The sequence below is a fragment of the Semicossyphus pulcher genome, unplaced genomic scaffold, assembly GCF_022749685.1.
Source record: "Semicossyphus pulcher isolate SPU_LCO1_2020_fin unplaced genomic scaffold, fSemPul1.0.p SCAF_12, whole genome shotgun sequence".
NCBI classification, from domain to species: domain Eukaryota; kingdom Metazoa; phylum Chordata; class Actinopteri; order Labriformes; family Labridae; genus Semicossyphus; species Semicossyphus pulcher.
In genome coordinates, this window is record NW_027211626.1 from 19,099,644 (window position 1) to 19,116,365 (window position 16,722).

The 16,722-nt window shown below is 39.6% G+C and overlaps 1 protein-coding gene across 1 annotated transcript in view; it reads right to left on the minus strand.

Moving 5' to 3' along the window:
* Nucleotides 1–819: 819 nt before the first annotated feature.
* itsn1 (intersectin 1 (SH3 domain protein)) overlaps nucleotides 820–16,722 on the minus strand; it is a 53,050-nt gene continuing 37,147 nt past the window's right edge. Inside the window, exons 31-45 of the mRNA XM_069659208.1 lie at nucleotides 11,287–11,408; nucleotides 11,012–11,118; nucleotides 9,663–9,764; nucleotides 9,469–9,550; nucleotides 9,227–9,325; nucleotides 9,020–9,103; nucleotides 8,771–8,854; nucleotides 8,019–8,150; nucleotides 7,820–7,900; nucleotides 6,502–6,623; nucleotides 5,950–6,032; nucleotides 5,732–5,815; nucleotides 5,070–5,134; nucleotides 4,673–4,781; nucleotides 820–4,578 (exon numbers count right to left, since the gene is read on the minus strand). Coding sequence (XP_069515309.1) covers nucleotides 4,430–4,578; nucleotides 4,673–4,781; nucleotides 5,070–5,134; nucleotides 5,732–5,815; nucleotides 5,950–6,032; nucleotides 6,502–6,623; nucleotides 7,820–7,900; nucleotides 8,019–8,150; nucleotides 8,771–8,854; nucleotides 9,020–9,103; nucleotides 9,227–9,325; nucleotides 9,469–9,550; nucleotides 9,663–9,764; nucleotides 11,012–11,118; nucleotides 11,287–11,408 — 1,505 coding nt within the window. The 3' untranslated portion in view covers nucleotides 820–4,429. The remainder of the gene's footprint in view (nucleotides 4,579–4,672; nucleotides 4,782–5,069; nucleotides 5,135–5,731; nucleotides 5,816–5,949; nucleotides 6,033–6,501; nucleotides 6,624–7,819; nucleotides 7,901–8,018; nucleotides 8,151–8,770; nucleotides 8,855–9,019; nucleotides 9,104–9,226; nucleotides 9,326–9,468; nucleotides 9,551–9,662; nucleotides 9,765–11,011; nucleotides 11,119–11,286; nucleotides 11,409–16,722) is intronic.

Here is a 16,722-nt window from a genome sequence, read left to right on the forward strand (position 1 = left end):
TGTGGCTCGATGCAGCCTGAGTGAGCCTCATTTTTAGCCATGGTGTCCTGCAGGGTTCACATGCCATGTCAGTCAAATGTGACCCTGGATCGTGCATCTTTTCAGAATCAGAAGAAGAGATGGAAACAGGAGACCAGCTTCTTGGTTTGTTTCTGCATTCGGCTACTAAAACATACAAAATGACTATAAAATAAAGTAGGCAGAAGTTGGCATATACAAATTGTTGGAATACTAGATATAAAAAAAAACCCTATGTAATTTTTCTCAATCATTTATTCCTTTAATCCAACATGATTTATTTTTGGGGCCCTTACTCGCTGTAACTTCCGGGGCTGAAACATGAACATAAATGCCAAAACTGCAATTCCATAAATGGCCACTTGAGGCTGGCTCCAAATGTGAGTCAGTCCCCATATACCCCAATATTAAATTACCATATTTTTCAGGTATTGGTCTGTATAGCTCAATTCTTGATGCATGACGACATGACGGGCTGTGGATCCCTATAACTTGTATGTTTTTTATTATATTAGGGCTTAAAGTCATGCATAATTTAAGGAGTGGCTGATTTGAGGAACAGATGGGTGCCATTAGCTCACTTCAAGGCTTCATGTTAGCTAACTAGCTTCTCGCTACACTTTACCTCTGGGTTTTCCACCGCTTGTCCAAATATGGTCACTCCTGTCCCCCAAAAAACGAAATGGGAGTGGCCAAAATGTCCAGCTTCAAGGATTGACGTCACCATGGCTACGTCAACAGCTAATATACAGTCTATGCTTGGAATGTATTATTTGCTAAAGAAACCGACAACAGCTGCAGTCTTGGTCCAACGGAAGTTTATTCTGAACATTGAAAGACAACAACGTACATCATCTTCTACAGTGATAATTAACAGCAGGCTGTCTCTATCGCCCCCGTCGCGCTCATATATTAACTCTCAGATAGCAGTAGTATTATACACAACCTGGAACAGTAAGAACGGGTTCAAACTGGATTAGGTTAGTTTCAGTACAGCGTGGAGGGGGGAGGGGGGTCTGGAGAACAGTATAGGGATGTTAGACAAATTCATTATAATCATTCATTATTATCATCATCATCAGCTTCAGTCTGCGGAGTCACAAACATTCGTTCACACCTTCGTCCACAGTCAAGCTGCTGCACCTGGCTGAGCCTCGCTGACGTCTGATTGGACAGTGGCTGGTCACTAAGGTATCTATTGGCCGTCTCAGTGAAAATTCAGTAACCTTTTCATTAAATTAAAATGACTAACTACTACTACTTTTTACCACCTGGCCAATTTGCTAGCTAGTGAACATATCTACAACTCTGCTGCGTGAACAACATTATCTGTCCAACTGTCTAATGCAGCGGCCATTTTGAATACTCAAGTCAGGAAAGACGATTCATGCTGCCTTCAAAGAAACTCCTGAGTTTGTAAATTCGACAAAATAAATCACATTATTGATATGCTTAAAAATTGAGTGACATTAGAAAAGAAAGCGCGCTCAAAGAAATATAAATAAAAAAGTCAGTGTTTATCACTACTCCATGTGAAGGCACAGAACTCAAGATGAAGCTTAAAAAGCTAAAAACAAACATTTGGTATCTTTTCAATACCTCCCTTCCAAATACAAAAATGTGAGATCCTTTAAACTGGAAGGAGAACAACTTAGTTGTTTAAAAACATAAAATATTGGGACCTATTATAAGCTGCCAAGGTCAAAACTTTAGCAGGTTGTAGCTAACTAGCTAGCTAATTTTTTGCTAACTTTAGGCATAAGTTTTACCTTTTGTTCTCGGATATCAATTAATTATGACACCTGTAATGTCAATCTGAAGTTTGATGCTCTTAACCAAAAACTAGCTTAAAAGGAGAGGACTGGTGAGATCATATTTTCTCGTTCTCAACAAAACTCACAAAAAAGGCTAAAACCAACAACAAATTAATCCGACTTACAAGTGTTGTTTGTGTATAAAGCCTCATCTCAATCTTCTGCGCATATAGCGCACCAATGTTGTCCAAATCTATTAAAAACACACGCACACTTGTGTGTCAATTGTGACTTAATTCATGTACACCATACTGCTGCTTGAAATAATCACTAGAGCACCAATTGTCTATTTAATTCTGTTCCAGTTACGTTTGCTTAAAGTTAAAGTGCCTGGCTTTTTGGGAAACTACTAAGTCATTAAAAAAAGAAATTATATATTTGTTTGCCATTTTTAAACATCAACGTAATAAGTGAATAAAGAATAATACCCTTTAATACTATCAAGTTTCCTGCCTTGACTATTCAAAATGGCCGCTATCAGAGCATCAGTTAAGTCGTCCGCTGCCCGGCTTTAATATCAGCGACAGTGTGTGTTTTAAAAGTGCTGGGTGTGCCGAAGCACGGTACAATTATCTCTACACTGAGCTGCCTCATGGGTTAGCGTGTGTTCTAAAGTACATGTATGTAGTACCTAGCGTGTTTGAGAGGCCCTTTCCAGCTTGGGGCCTCCTGATTCTTTGAGGGTTGGCGTCCCCTGCATAGTGACAGCCACTGAGACAGCTCCACACGGCAGCAACGTGACGACAGAGGTTAGATGTGTGGCAAAAATCACCTACAACTACGACCCCCGTGTGCGTCCAACATCAAAATAATATTAAAATTAAGACATTCCTCTTTACAGTAAAATTAGCTGTCACACCTGTTCCCTGGGCGTCCATGTTTCAGCCATATTATTATCAGCATTGTTATTATTGATACATGTGAAAGGGACATCTTGACACGTCTGTAATGTTTTTTCACTGGACACCTGTCATATACTGGATTAAAATCCTTTTTTATCTTCAGCTTATTAGCATCGTTAGCATTTCTCATTGAACCTGTACATATGTAGCACTTTCTGAGATAATGTGACAAGTGTTCAGTGAAGGTCAAAACAGAGCACAAATTCAAAAAGCCCCTTTAGGTGCACAGAACCTCAACGCTTGACCTTAAGACTCTGACAGGGAGTGTAAGACTTGACGTAAAAAATAAAAGAAATAGTACCTTTAATCAGCCTGTCCACCTGGACACATACACAAACAGACATTCACACCAGCTGCTTGTCTCGCTCTCTCACACGTTCTTATAGACACACAATCACTTACACACTCTCCCTTACACACACACACACGCACACACACAGGGGTTTGGGTTCGGTGGGACTAAGATGAGGGCTGGGATTGTCACTGGAGTGTCTGTGAGACTGTTTGATGAAGCAGAAGAGGAGGAAACAGTAAAGACCCGGCTCTGATCTCCAAGAGGACAAGTGTTGATTAAACTGAACCAGACTGGACTAAAATACTGATGTGGACCAGGCTGAAGGAGGAAGGAAGCAGACCGGACTGGACTGGAAACGGGACTTTGATTTTCTTTTCTTGTCATAGTAAGATCATTGATGATATGCTGGCTAACCTGTTAGCACAGTGATGTCCACGCTAAGAAGTGCTTGTTGGAGGGTGTCTTTTACATCTTCCATCACAGTACAGAAGAGAAGACTGCTACATTTTAAGACCATTTAAATTAAATTCAAGATGAAAACATCAAAGGCAATTTAACCTGGAACATTTGATGTATTAGAACCTGCAGAAATCCTGATTTAGGTAGCATAATAATAACTTAAAGGAGCAGTTCGCCCCTGGAAAAAGCCACTGTCAGTCAAAGCTGGTGTTCTCTGTAATCGATAGAAGCAATAATATTTGAAATTGGTGCCATAGCTGTGGAGAAAGTTGTACAAACAGCTCGTGGTTTCACCCATTCTACATTCCTACAACACCCAGCGTGCATTGCAAAATTTCAAACCTGACGATGGCGGGCGTCCTAGACTGAGGACGTGTAGTTTAGCTAGCTCCCCGCGCCAGATGACACATTTTACATTGTCTGGAGGAGGTTTTCCAGGGCCCACTGGAGAAGCGGATAATATGATGACATTAGCTCCCCATAAGAGCATGATAGGACTGAGGTTGAAAGTCGGCGAACTGGCCCTTTAAATTTGATATGTATTCTGAACTGAGATAATAACCTCTTATTTGATTTCAAACAATTCTGTTTGGAAGGAGGAAAATTCATGTATGTTTACTGACTAGCATGAGAACTAAAGGAGAAGACAGACTGAATGCATTGATGTACATCAAATTGTAGGATTGTATTCATTATCTATGGAGACCTAGCTGTTCCTAATTTTCTAAATATCATTTTTTTCCCTTCAGAAAACTGAGGTAAACTGATGCATCACCTCAGATGAATGTACCGCCCTCCTTCAACATAAACTAAGCACTAACAAACTAAACTAGCCCGAATCCAGACCAGTCCAGTCTAATCCAGCCCAACTGTCGAGTCCAAATCTGATCTCCTCTCTTCCTTTTTGGTCCAACCCAGTCCAGCACGCTCCCATCCGGGTTTTAAGGTTCTTCAAACAGCTGGAGGTCCAGCCTGACGACGATCTCTCCCGTGGGAACCTCGTGGAGCAGCAACCGCTTCGTGATTGGTCCTTTGGAGCCCTGGTCCTTCTTTATTTCAGCCAACCGGATCTCTGTCCTGCCCAGGAAGTCTGGGGGAGAAAGAGAGGAAGTAAAGAGAGCGTGATGAAAATCTAAAAGAAAGCCATTTATCCCAGATGGAGAACAGGCGGTGTGTTCACTGACCGTCAGGTGAGAACTGGTCTCGTTCAAACACAGTGACACAGAGGACGTCCTGTTCAAGGTCCTTTATAAAAAACTGACAATTGGAGTTCCACTTCGGATTCAAAGTATCCTACAGAGAGACAACAGATAGGAGAAGCAGCTTAATGAATGGTCTGCTCCACATATTGAAGTAATTACAATACATTGTTTTTTTTGTTAGAGTTAGGTCATATTTAAATATCTTAAACTGTAGATCTTTATGCTTACCACATAATAAAACATTATCAGATTGTTAGATTGTTATTATTAGATAGATCCTGGGGGATTCTGAGGTGTTCCCAGGCCAGACTGGATATATAATCCCTCTGGGTCTCTCTTTAATCTCTAAAAAACAGAGTTATAAACACTGAAGTCCTACCTGTAATGTTTTTGTGATATGGCACTGTGAACCCATGGTTACCTCACAGTATGGGTTACTTTTTCCTGCAAACACAGACAAACAGGTATTACTCTACACTGCATATATAACCTCTGTTCTCTGAAAGAAAAGAAACAACTTCTTCTACCACATTTCATTTCCTCATCAGAGTCAATGTTAAACTAAAGGTGAAAACAAACCGTATTTCTATTTATGGTAAATATAAAAAACATACCATTCAACATCATAATAAACCGGCCTCACTGGCCCAAAGCTGGGTGAAACAGGGTTGCTAAAAAGAGAGATGCTAATAGCGCTAACAAGCTATTTTTATGTTGCAATTATGAGATTCTCCCGAATTCAATTGTACGCCGGCTAAAGCGGGAACAACTACTCTTTCATAGTTCATGTCGTATTATGCAGAAACACAGATATATCATTAATATTGGGTTAATGGTGAAACTTGTTATTAAATCACATATTGCATAGTATTAGCTCATATGTTATTTACTTTTTCTCTTTCATATTCCTTGTATGAGAAAGTGTTCTTTCCAATAAACCTAATTCTGGTGATTTTTAAACTAAAGAAAGTGCCGGATCAAAATAAAACAAGATAAATGTTAACTTTTTTTCAAACTTCAGTAACAGGAGTTTGTACGTACCATGAGAGCGACAGGGTTTGAGCTCGATTCCCTCCACAATGTTGACCATTAGTCTACCGATACCTGTGGCCCTCTGAGACCGCACTGATACACAGAGGAATTAATTCTTGTTATTGAGCACGTCAAAGTTTGGTAATGAAGTAGGTAATGAGTTTGACTATTTAAATGTATAACTGTTCACAAGTCATTCATGATGGAAGAAAGAAAAGCAGAGGTACCTAGATAAGCTTTCTCTCTCTTCTTCTTCTCTGTCTCTATAAAGAGTTCTGAAGCTGCTTTTATTTTCTGAACCCACGCCGTCCTGCAAGAACACACACAAATAATAAGCACAGGCTTATTAAAAGATAATAAAGACATGTTGAGACCAGAGGTGATACATCAAGCCAAAGTAAAGTAAAGTTGTAAAAATCTAATTGAAGTCCTTAAAATCTGTTTTCAAAATGTAATCATGTACTCAGCAGTGAAATGATGCTTGGTGCATTTATTAAAGCACCAGAGGAGGGGGATTCCAGTACTTTGACTTGACTTGGGTCAGAATATAGTTGCAAAGAAACTTTCTTGAATAACAATGATCTCAACCTTAAAAAGTACATCTCTTAAATGCAGCAGCATAACATTAATGCAGCAGTAATATGAATCCAAAAACATCACACTAAGCAGAACTTTTACTTACACAAAGTTTTGAATGCAGGACTTAAAAAATATGTCTACACAGTTATCATGGTGCTCTTACTTAATTAAAGGATCTGAATAGGTCTTCCACCACGTACCTTTCATTGATGCTCTCAGCTCGGAGTGTGTAAACTCTGTCTATGTGGGAGATATGGAACAGAGGTTCGTCTCCTGACGGGTCTGTTGGCAGCTTCACTAACACTTCATTCAGGAAAATAGGCTGAAAGAGACGAGAACGCTCCGTTACTATGAGACACATTTACTAGAAGCCCATCTCTTCAAACCGTCTACTTCACTGCAAATACATGTACATATCTGCAGTTTTACAAAGTCTTCAGCATTTTAAGGGCAAAGCAAGTTTATTTATAAAGCACCATTCATAAAAAGACCAATTCAAAGTAGGGATACACGATATTAGATTTTTTGCCGATATCTGATATGCCGATATTTTACAACTCATTTAGCCGATTACCGATACCGACATTTTTTTCCCGCACACCTAATTGCAGAGATCACCAACTCTCTTCTGTATTGGAATTAGCGTACAGTATAATGGTGATACTCTTATCACATTTGTTACAACGGTCGGGGTGACGGGTCTTGAGATGGTTAATCAAGTTTGTAGTGTTGAAAGACTTTGCCTTAGCTCCTCCTCGCACCACCGAAGCTGAGCAGTCGTTGCAAATAGCAGTTTTGCTATCTTTTTGACACTTTGAAAAACTTCCACACCACGGACATTTTGGCTTCCAACTCTCTCATGCTGCAGGTAGACACACGTGACGTCATCACGCTGCGCCACGCAGGTCTTCTTCGCGTCGGGGACATTGCGCCGAGGTCGGGCATTTAATCAAGTATGCAGCAGCCCATTATTTTATCGGTTAATTATATCGACAGATATCGACGTGTTGGCCGATACCGATAACGTGCCGATAATATCGTGCATCCCTAATTCAAAGTGCTTCACACAGTTAAAAACCGAGCATTATGACAGGCATAAAATATTAAATACAAAACAATGCAAAATATAAAAACAGGTCCGAACAATGCAACAGTATATGCTTCTACTTAATTAGTACTCATCAGTTATAATTTTCTCATGGGTCCCAGACCCTTGAGTCCCAGGCTCCTGCTGCTGCCAGACAATTCATTTTACAAAAGTGTTTGTACTTAGAAGTCATTTAGACCCCAAAATAGGGCCATGGTTTATAAGTACCCAATTAGACTTAAAGCTTAAATGTGTGAAAGAGAAAAAACATGGATCAGAGTGAAAATGCAGCTTCTCTCGTCTTGTCATTTTCTAATACATTTTAACCTCCTGCAAAAGTAACACTTTTACTTTGGATCTGACCCTGTTGAAACAGCAGTAGAGTGCAAGTACAAATTAACATCTGTGTATTGACGTGTGTGTTGCCTTACCGTCTTGTACATGCGGTATTGCAGGTGTGTTTTTGAAGAAAAGACTTTGTCAGAGCCCGAAAAGCCCAGAGGTTTGGTCACCTGTGAGACGGACAGAGAGACAGAAGCAAGTGAAGCAAGTGAAGCAAAAGTGATTTTATGATTGTACATAATCCAACCCTGACAGTCAGTTGGACGGACAGAGGGACTGCGAGCTCACCTGTGTCAGCAGCAGGAAGTCGTTGAACAGGAAGCCGTAGAGCTCCTTGCTGCTCTTTGCTTTGAACAGCTTCCCGCTGTGGAGGAACTTCCTGGGACCCAGACAGTTTGTGACCGAGTTAAACACCAGTTGCTGAAGGAGAGAGGCGGAGAGACGATTATCACAAAGTGACACCTTCAGATGCATCATTTGTCTGACTAAGATTTATGATTAATTAATGTTTAAATATTTGGCTGAGTGTGTTCTTGGTTTTTGTTTCTAAGCATGAATAAGAGTGTGTAAAGTCACTCAACCAACCCTATGCTCATGATAATGAGCTCACTGTTTTCTGGATTTTTCATGATTTATTATGATTAAGTTGTCAGATGAGCTCAGATCAAATCATGGCACCAAACTTCTTTTCTCATAATGTTTCATTTAAAGTAATGCCTGTAAAGTTACAATCTGCTTTCTGCATAGGTGCAGCCAACGAGAACATAATAGAGGACTTCGTACTCACTCCGCAGGGTTTTAATTAATTAAACTGGAGGAACGACCAAGGTCAATGTTTATATTTTGAGCGTGTAGCTGGTGTGAAGTACACAATGCTAATAAAGTTTGGAAAGACAGGTCATTTTTTATTTGTGGATCTGTTTAAATGAGTGTTTACTTTGGGAAACACTTTCCATCTGCATGTTTGTATGAAGGTTGATTTTGCTTTTGTGTGTGTGTGTGTGTGTGTGTGTGTGTGTGTGTGTGTGTGCTGCAGTTACCTCAGACAGGCCTTCACACTGGACGTGAGCCTGAATCCACTCCAGACGATCTGAGTTCTCCTTCTCCCTGACGCCTTCATTCACCTAAAACACACACACTTATTCAGTCAGTTTATAGTCAGATGTGTGTGTTTTCATAAGTTGTATGACTTGACCTGACATTAACTGAATTTTAAGATGGAAATGCAGATATCACATATGAAAAATGTTGTGACCGTGTGTGTGTGTGTGTGTGTGAGTGTGGGTCACCTGTGAGCAGAGTTCCTCGGCTTTCTCCAGAGCAGCTTTCAGGTGGCTGTGGTCTGGATGGGACTCTGGAGTGTTTTCTAAGATCTGCAGTCAGAAGCAGAAAAAAGGAAATAAGACAGCGTTAATTGTGCATTTTGAAATGATTAAAAGTCCTTAAAACTTTTTCATGTGAATGGGGAAGGTTTGGTGTGTGTTTGTTGTACATACGTTCTTGATAATGAGTGGGTAGCGTGTGACTCTCTGCATGGGTTTGAGCAGGAAGCTGGACAGAGGCATCCCCTTACACCTGGGATCCATGGCTAACCTCTGATACAGAGAGAAGGCAGGAGAAAAATTGTGTTAAATCAGATTTGAAAAGATTTACTGGTGATTACAGATTTCAAAAAATACTGTACCAGGGTTAACCCTTCCCTACATTAAGGGTAAAATGCTATGTGTGTAATTTATACCTTCAGAAAGTCTTTGATCTCCGGATTGTCGTCGGTTTTCTGCTGAATCAGCGTGGCTCCGTTCAGTTGACATGAACAGAATCTAAACACAAAAATGTATCTCAAGATAAGAAAACATTCACCTGACACTCGGGGTGTTTAAAAACACACTTCCTGTCTGATAACAGATGGGATTAATAGATGACGGTCAGAACCTGATGTATGGCTGCATGTGTGGCAGCTGATTGGTCAGGATGTCACCAATCATCTTCACCGGCATCCGATCACCTGACATCTTCTTCCTCACTCTCAGAGCCCTGCAAGGGGAGAGAGGGGCATGATGAGGAGGTTGGTCTGCTTACATGAAGATGTTCACCTGTTGACCTGACACCTATTTTACCGTATTTGAAAGCTTAGTACCAAACCTCACTGACTTTTCTGTCAATTTTAAAAGCAGTTCTCAATTCAGGTTGGGCAGTGAGGAATGAAAATAGGATACAGGTTTATTCCAGCTACAGTCATCATTCAAAGCAGCCAGGCTTTGCAAGGCAAAACTTCAATCAGGATAATGTTATCTTTAAATTCAAATGAAAGTCAGTGACAGTTTATTTTCAGTGTGTGGTTTGCAGTTTTTATCAGACGCAAAAGTTTTCATTTAATGTGAAATCCACTGTTTGCTTGTAAACATGTGACGGCTATATGTAAATCAATTACAATATAATGTAATTATAATCCAAGCTATGAGGAATAATATGTATTCTAATTACAGTTACTGATAAAAATGTTGTTGCTGAAAGACACAGACACAGACTGTATATCAGAAGTGGATGTAGCCACTGTAACATCACCCACTGGTTAGTGGACCACTGTTTTGATGGATTTACGGGTAAGTTGTATAAAAGGTCATCTCTAGTTGAGTTTTAATAGAAGAAAAAATAGCTAAAGAGACCAAACCATTTTTTGTACCATGCTGTAAACATGTTTATTTCTGCTGTAAAGTTGGGCATATTAACATGGGGATCTATGGGGATTGATCGCCTTGGAACAGCCTCAAGTGGCTATTCTAGGAACTGCAGTTTTGCAAATGTTGTTACTTAGCAGTCTTGTGTCGTACTTCTCTCGTCTCGACAGGCCCCATTAATTCAGCAGTATTGGGTAAAATTGAATTGGTACAGTCGCTTATATGCAAATCAAATAAATGCACGATGCTCTAGGCAACCTGAGTCTTCCCTGGATGCGATCATCTGACCAACCCATGGTAGATGGCCATGTCGTTAGACAGAAACACCTTTCAGTTATTAAAATTTATATTATTTTCTTTGTGGAATCAGAAATGAGCTCTAAGAGTACAGTATAATTTAATAATAATACATTTTATTTAAAGGCGCCTTTCATGGCACTCAAGGTCACCTAGCTTGTTTATGTTTCAGGACTTTTCAGCTTCATTGCCCTGTTTAAAACATTTGTCACAGGCTAACTAGTAAACAGCAATCTAGTACATTTTAAAAGTAACCTTTCCCACACTGATGATACTGATATGTGTTCAGTGTCTATTTGTCTTTACTTGAGCAGTTTGATGTTGCACATGATGAGCTCCTTCCAGTTGACGAAGATCATGGCCACTTCCTTCTCCGTCAGCAGCTCACACTCCAGCAGAGGTTTGTGGAAGATCTGAACACACACACACACACACACACACACACAAATGCAAAAAAGTTAGTGCAACTTTCACCAGTTATAATGAAGCACAGGTATTACCCAGGTATCATGATTCCATTTTAACTAGAACATCTTTTTTTCTTCCTCAAATCCTACTTGTGTAAGTGTGTGTGTGTTTACCTCTGTAACAAGCTGCAGGTCGTTGACGTAGTTCTCCTCGGTGACGATCAGCTCGTGGATGTATCCCTGCCTCTTCCTCTCCATGGGACTCAGCATGTCCAGCAGGTGGAGGTCAGCGCACCCTGAAATACAAACATCACACATACAGACACATGCAGCTGTCAATCAAACATCCTCATACATGGAAATAGTAAATAAAAAGTAACCTTTTATACCTGTATTAACTTATGTCCAACCACATACATACCTGAGATCAACAAACAGGAAGAGGGACTACAGTCGCACACTGTCTTATTGTCTGTCAGAAGTCTTTTGACTAAAGGTTTAAAGGTTTATATTTACGACAGTGGTCCTTGTTATGTTTACCTAAAGGAGGAAGCTTCCTAAATGGCCTCTGTCTTGTCTGCAGATGGTCGAGTATTTAAGATATTTAGCATCATTATTTATTTTTTATATATTTTGGGGTTCAAGTGACTAATATGTACGAGGTTTTGAATTACAAAAATCCCATTTCAATTTCTTAGCACCAACATTAAACAAAGATGTAATCGGGCTTGGCTTCTGTTGTGTTGTTATGAACTTGTATGTTTACGCAGCCTTTTCGCTGATAACAGCTGCAGAGCTGGGGGTTATTTTCTCAGGGGGTTCATCATTGCAAAAGACCACTGTCACATTGTATGTAGTGTCTGATGGGGTCTTCATATATGGATAATGCAGCCTTCCGAGTTATATAACAAACTTTATACATGTTTGAAACAAAAAACGAATGCAACACTTCAGCTTTTGCACATTCTTCAGAAGTTGCGACCAAAGATCTATGACTTTTTTAGACAAACAAAAGGCTCATTTGTCTAAAATTTTATAACAATTTTATCAAAATTATCTGTTATAGTTCGCAAGATTAACAGCATGTTTATAACAGGTGTTCCTCAGGCTGAACACAACAGAAGGCCACTCTAAAGTGTGCATTTTTACTGCAAAAGACAATGCCAAAGATCGTGGGCCACATAAATTTTGTTTCAGTTCAGAAAATATTAAAAAAAGGAGTGTTATGTTTATAATCTTGTTCTGTATATAATGAAGTGAAAATGTATATTATAATTGGATTGTAGAGGATTTCCAAAAATATTGTTTTAAAACCTGTTATAACAACCTTTATGTGTAAAATTCAATGTTTCAATTACAAATGGCAGTTTAACAGGAAGCTTCCTGAGTGACTGTGTGTGCGTGTGCGTGTGTATGAGAGAGTAAGGAGGCCAGTCAACCGCAGTCTGTCTCAGAGCGTTTAATCATCAGGACCAGTCAGATTCACCGCTTCAACAAAATCACCACCAATAAAACCTCAGGACATTTTTACTACCAATGCTATGCTAACATTCTGTACATTTCATTCATTCATTCAAGTATCCTTTTTCATTCCTTTGCATTTCCGTCTGACCACTCATGAACATAAAACTCACTCACTCATTCATCCATGCATGCACGCATTGACACCAAGTGCAGTCTACTTACATTTGGCCTGGCTGTTAATCCATTCATCCATTCATTAGAGTTGCAGTTTATATCCATATAAAGCACCAACCATTACCATTCATTAGATTAAGTATAGATCATACAGAGCTTTTATTTTTTAAACACACCAGACTAGAGCAGAGCCACGCTTCAGATCAGAGAGGACACAGCGTGTGTGTTCTGTTAAAAACTGTAAAAGACACAGATGTTTGTAGTAAACGTGATTTAAAATTAATGCTAACGGGCAAAATGGCTGCAAATGTTAGCGTTAGCATGTGGTAACAGTGATTATTAGGAAGTGTAATGTTTATCCTGCTGGCTGAAGCATGGCTCTGGTCTAGGTGGCTCTTTGTTCTAACCTAAAATACTTCCTCTGAGTTTGAAGTCGCCACCATCGGTTCAAAAAGTAACAAAAACTGCTGAAAACCCGCCCATATTCATTTCCTGTGGGGACCCTAAACACCCAACTTTATGCCTCTAGCCTCTGTTTGTTTAAGAACCGATGGCTTTTAACTCATCAACCAATCAGAGACTTCACCTCCAATACTGACACACTTGAGGAGCCAATGGGATCCAAGCAGGTTAATAATTATCATAATAATAATAATAATAGTAACAACTCTATTGCTTGTTGTATAAAAAGTTGCGTAGATTCAATAATCATTTTAATCATTGTTTGTGTTTCTGAGGGTAAACATTAAAATCACAATACTGTCATCTGGAAAAACAAAACAAAAACACAAATCTGATATGGCAACCACTATAATACTAGTCTGTTGCTATGGGAACAAAGAGAAGGGCGGTTTTGTAAATGTGAAGTTCACTGTATTCACACGGCGGCCATTTTTTGCAGTGTTCTCAGCGAGGTTAGCCAAAATGCTGTTAAAATATCGCACTGTTGTGATGCAGGTTTGCAAATGATATAAACGTAGAAATCTATTTAACCACTAATCTATTGATAGTAACCGTTGAGGAACATCAGGCCTTCAAAGTAAAATAACAGATTTAATAACTTACTAGGGAAGCAACAGCTAAATTAGCACAGCTAACGTTAGCATTCAACCAATTTTTGGCTACATTACTGCTAGCTTGGAATTCTTGCATTACCTATGTTCCTATAGTAGCTAAGAAGTGGATGAATACTTACATAACAACATATTTTAGAATTCACTAGATACCGACCGCTAAATCACAACAGCTAATATTAGCCTTGGACCTACAGTATTTCTTGCTATGTTACGTATAGCTAGTTTACATTACCATTAGCCTTTGCTATTGCATTTCCTGTTGGTTACTAATAGGCAGTCATGTTAGCTAAGAATTGGTTGAATGTTAACGTAAAACAACACATTTATATTTCACTAGTTACCGACAGCTAAGTCACAACAGCTAATATTAGGCTTGAACCTACTTCTGGCTATGTTACTGTTAGCTAGCTTACATTACAGTTAGCTAGGACTTCATGCCTTCCCTGTTGTATAACATTGAACAGTAATGTTATCTAGCAAGTGGTTTAGCATAACAGCTAACGCTTACAGTAGTTAATGAGTTATCAAAATGTTGTTTTGACTTCTAATAAGACGTTTGTTCGTTTTTCAAACCTGGAACACGACAGTCCAATATCATCAACATTTGAGCTTCACATACTGTATATGAGGTGAATGGAAAAAGCATTGGAGGTATGTATCCCCACAGTTACTGGTAATGTGCATTATTTAAAGTATTTAAAGTGTTTTTCTGAGGACGTCTGTTTCTCTATTAGTAAGTTCGTCTGTCCCTGTCCCTCGGACCAGACCTGGGAAACATATGACATGATAAAAAATGTGACTTTAACGGACTCTGAACAAGATGTGCTCCTGGTTCTACTTGGCTACTTAAGTTTATGATTTGAAAACTGCAGCTTCAAACAGCTTTTAGAACTGACAGTAACGGAGCTGGTTGTTTAATACAGCTACAGTGAGTGACTCAAGAGCAGGGTCCCGTATTTCTTAATATCTTGTAGGGGTGAAATGATTGTGCATGGTTTGATGCAGGAGGTCTGCAGTGTAGAGGGAAACAAAACTTAAAATCTGCTATTTTGTGCATGAAGTATGGTGGGCTAGAAATACTTTCAAAAAGGTGCATTACAGTGTGGAAAATTCAAGGAGGTAAAGCTAAATAACACTTAAAAATATCACTACTTTGTGAAATTGAGGAACAACATAAAACAGCAGACAATTTCTCATTTGGAAATTTGCTAATTTGCTTTCTTACGGATTGTCGATGTAGGAAGTCAATACCACTCTCCTGCCATACAGAGAATGAAAAATACCCTAGCTATAGGGTATTTTTTATTCTAAGCTTTAAAGGTGTTTTAGGCTTATATAAAGCTCTAGACAGAGTCATACAAGCCTTTGCTTAAACATTTATGCTAAGCTAAGCTAATCATCTCATGACTCTGTGTCTTAATCAGCAGACAGACATGAGAGTGTTAGTAATTTTCTTATTTGACTCTTGTCAAAATAAGCAAATATCCCAAAATGTCAACCCACGTTTTTAACTGGAATGATTCATTCACTTAACTAAAGCGCTAAGGCTCAAATTTAGTAAAAAATATCACTATTATTGGAAATTTAGCAACAGCTAAAAACAGCTGAGCTGACGTATTTTCTCGCCTATTTTTCTTACTATCTGTTAGATGATAAAGTCCACACCACTCTCATATCTGTCGGTCATGGAGCTAGAGCAAGACGTTGATTAGCTTATGTTAGCATTAAAACTGGACACACAGCTCCAAAATAACAACCCATGCACAAAAAAAAGTCAAATCGACAAGTTGGAGTCTCACAGGGAGTTAGAGGCTGACTTTAGAGGCCTTGAAGTCCATGCTAGGGCTAGCCATTTCTAGGTGCTTGCAGTTTCATGCTAAGGTATGCTAATAACCTCCTGGCTCTAGCCTCACACACAACTGATGGACAAGAAAGTGGTATGTATTTTCTCATTCAACTCTCACCAAGTAAGCAAATATCCCAACTTGTCAAACTAGTCTTTACCCTGGAATGATTTAAAGATCCGACAACAGCATGAAAAATCATTCCACCCCTACACCTTTAGTACCAAATCTGTCTGCGTGTCATGTTTCATCCTGGGTTTGGCCCTCAACAGTGTGACAGCTTCTGATCATCATAGCAACAGACAAAACAATAAACATGTAAACAAAAATAACAACAACAGAACATAAAACGGATCATTTAAAGTTAATACATATTCAGAATGTTAAACTACCGAGAAAAACACTGTAACTGTGTTTGAGTGTGAGATATACATATGTGCGTGTGTGTGTAATGTGTTCACACTGTTCAAGGTCATGTGCATACTCCAAACTGTACCATGTTGCATTGTGTGTGTGTGTATGTGTGTGTGTGTGTGTGTCATTTGGTTAGCTAGTAAGCTAAGCAGATACAGCATGGCTTTCTATTTTAAGCCCTGAGCTACAGGCTGAGTCCCAATTCCAGCTGCTCGCTCACTTCTATGCCTCCTTGTTTCCTTCACTAGCAGAGAAACACAGGAGAAGACGAGGAACTGAACTGGTAAATCATAGAAGGGAGCAGCATCCTGGGTTGAAACTTAGCACTCAACTGCTCTGGGACGCATCTCAATAATGCCTCCTCTCCTCTCCGTTACTTTGTCTCCTTTTGAAAGGGGGGGAAGAAGAGGAAAGGAAAGAAGGGAGGAGGAGTCTTTGGCATTGAGGAGAGGAGAGGTGAGGAGAGGTGAGGAGAGGAGAGGAGAGGAGAGGAGACTTTATTACATTGAGACTTGTCCTCCAGCAGATAGTGGGTCTTTTCTGTGAAGCTGTGGGAGGGGAGTCGGTTAGTGGAGGGGGGGAAGGGGGTGGAGCCAGCGCTTTTGACTGACAGGTGAATGAAGCTGCTGAACCAATGG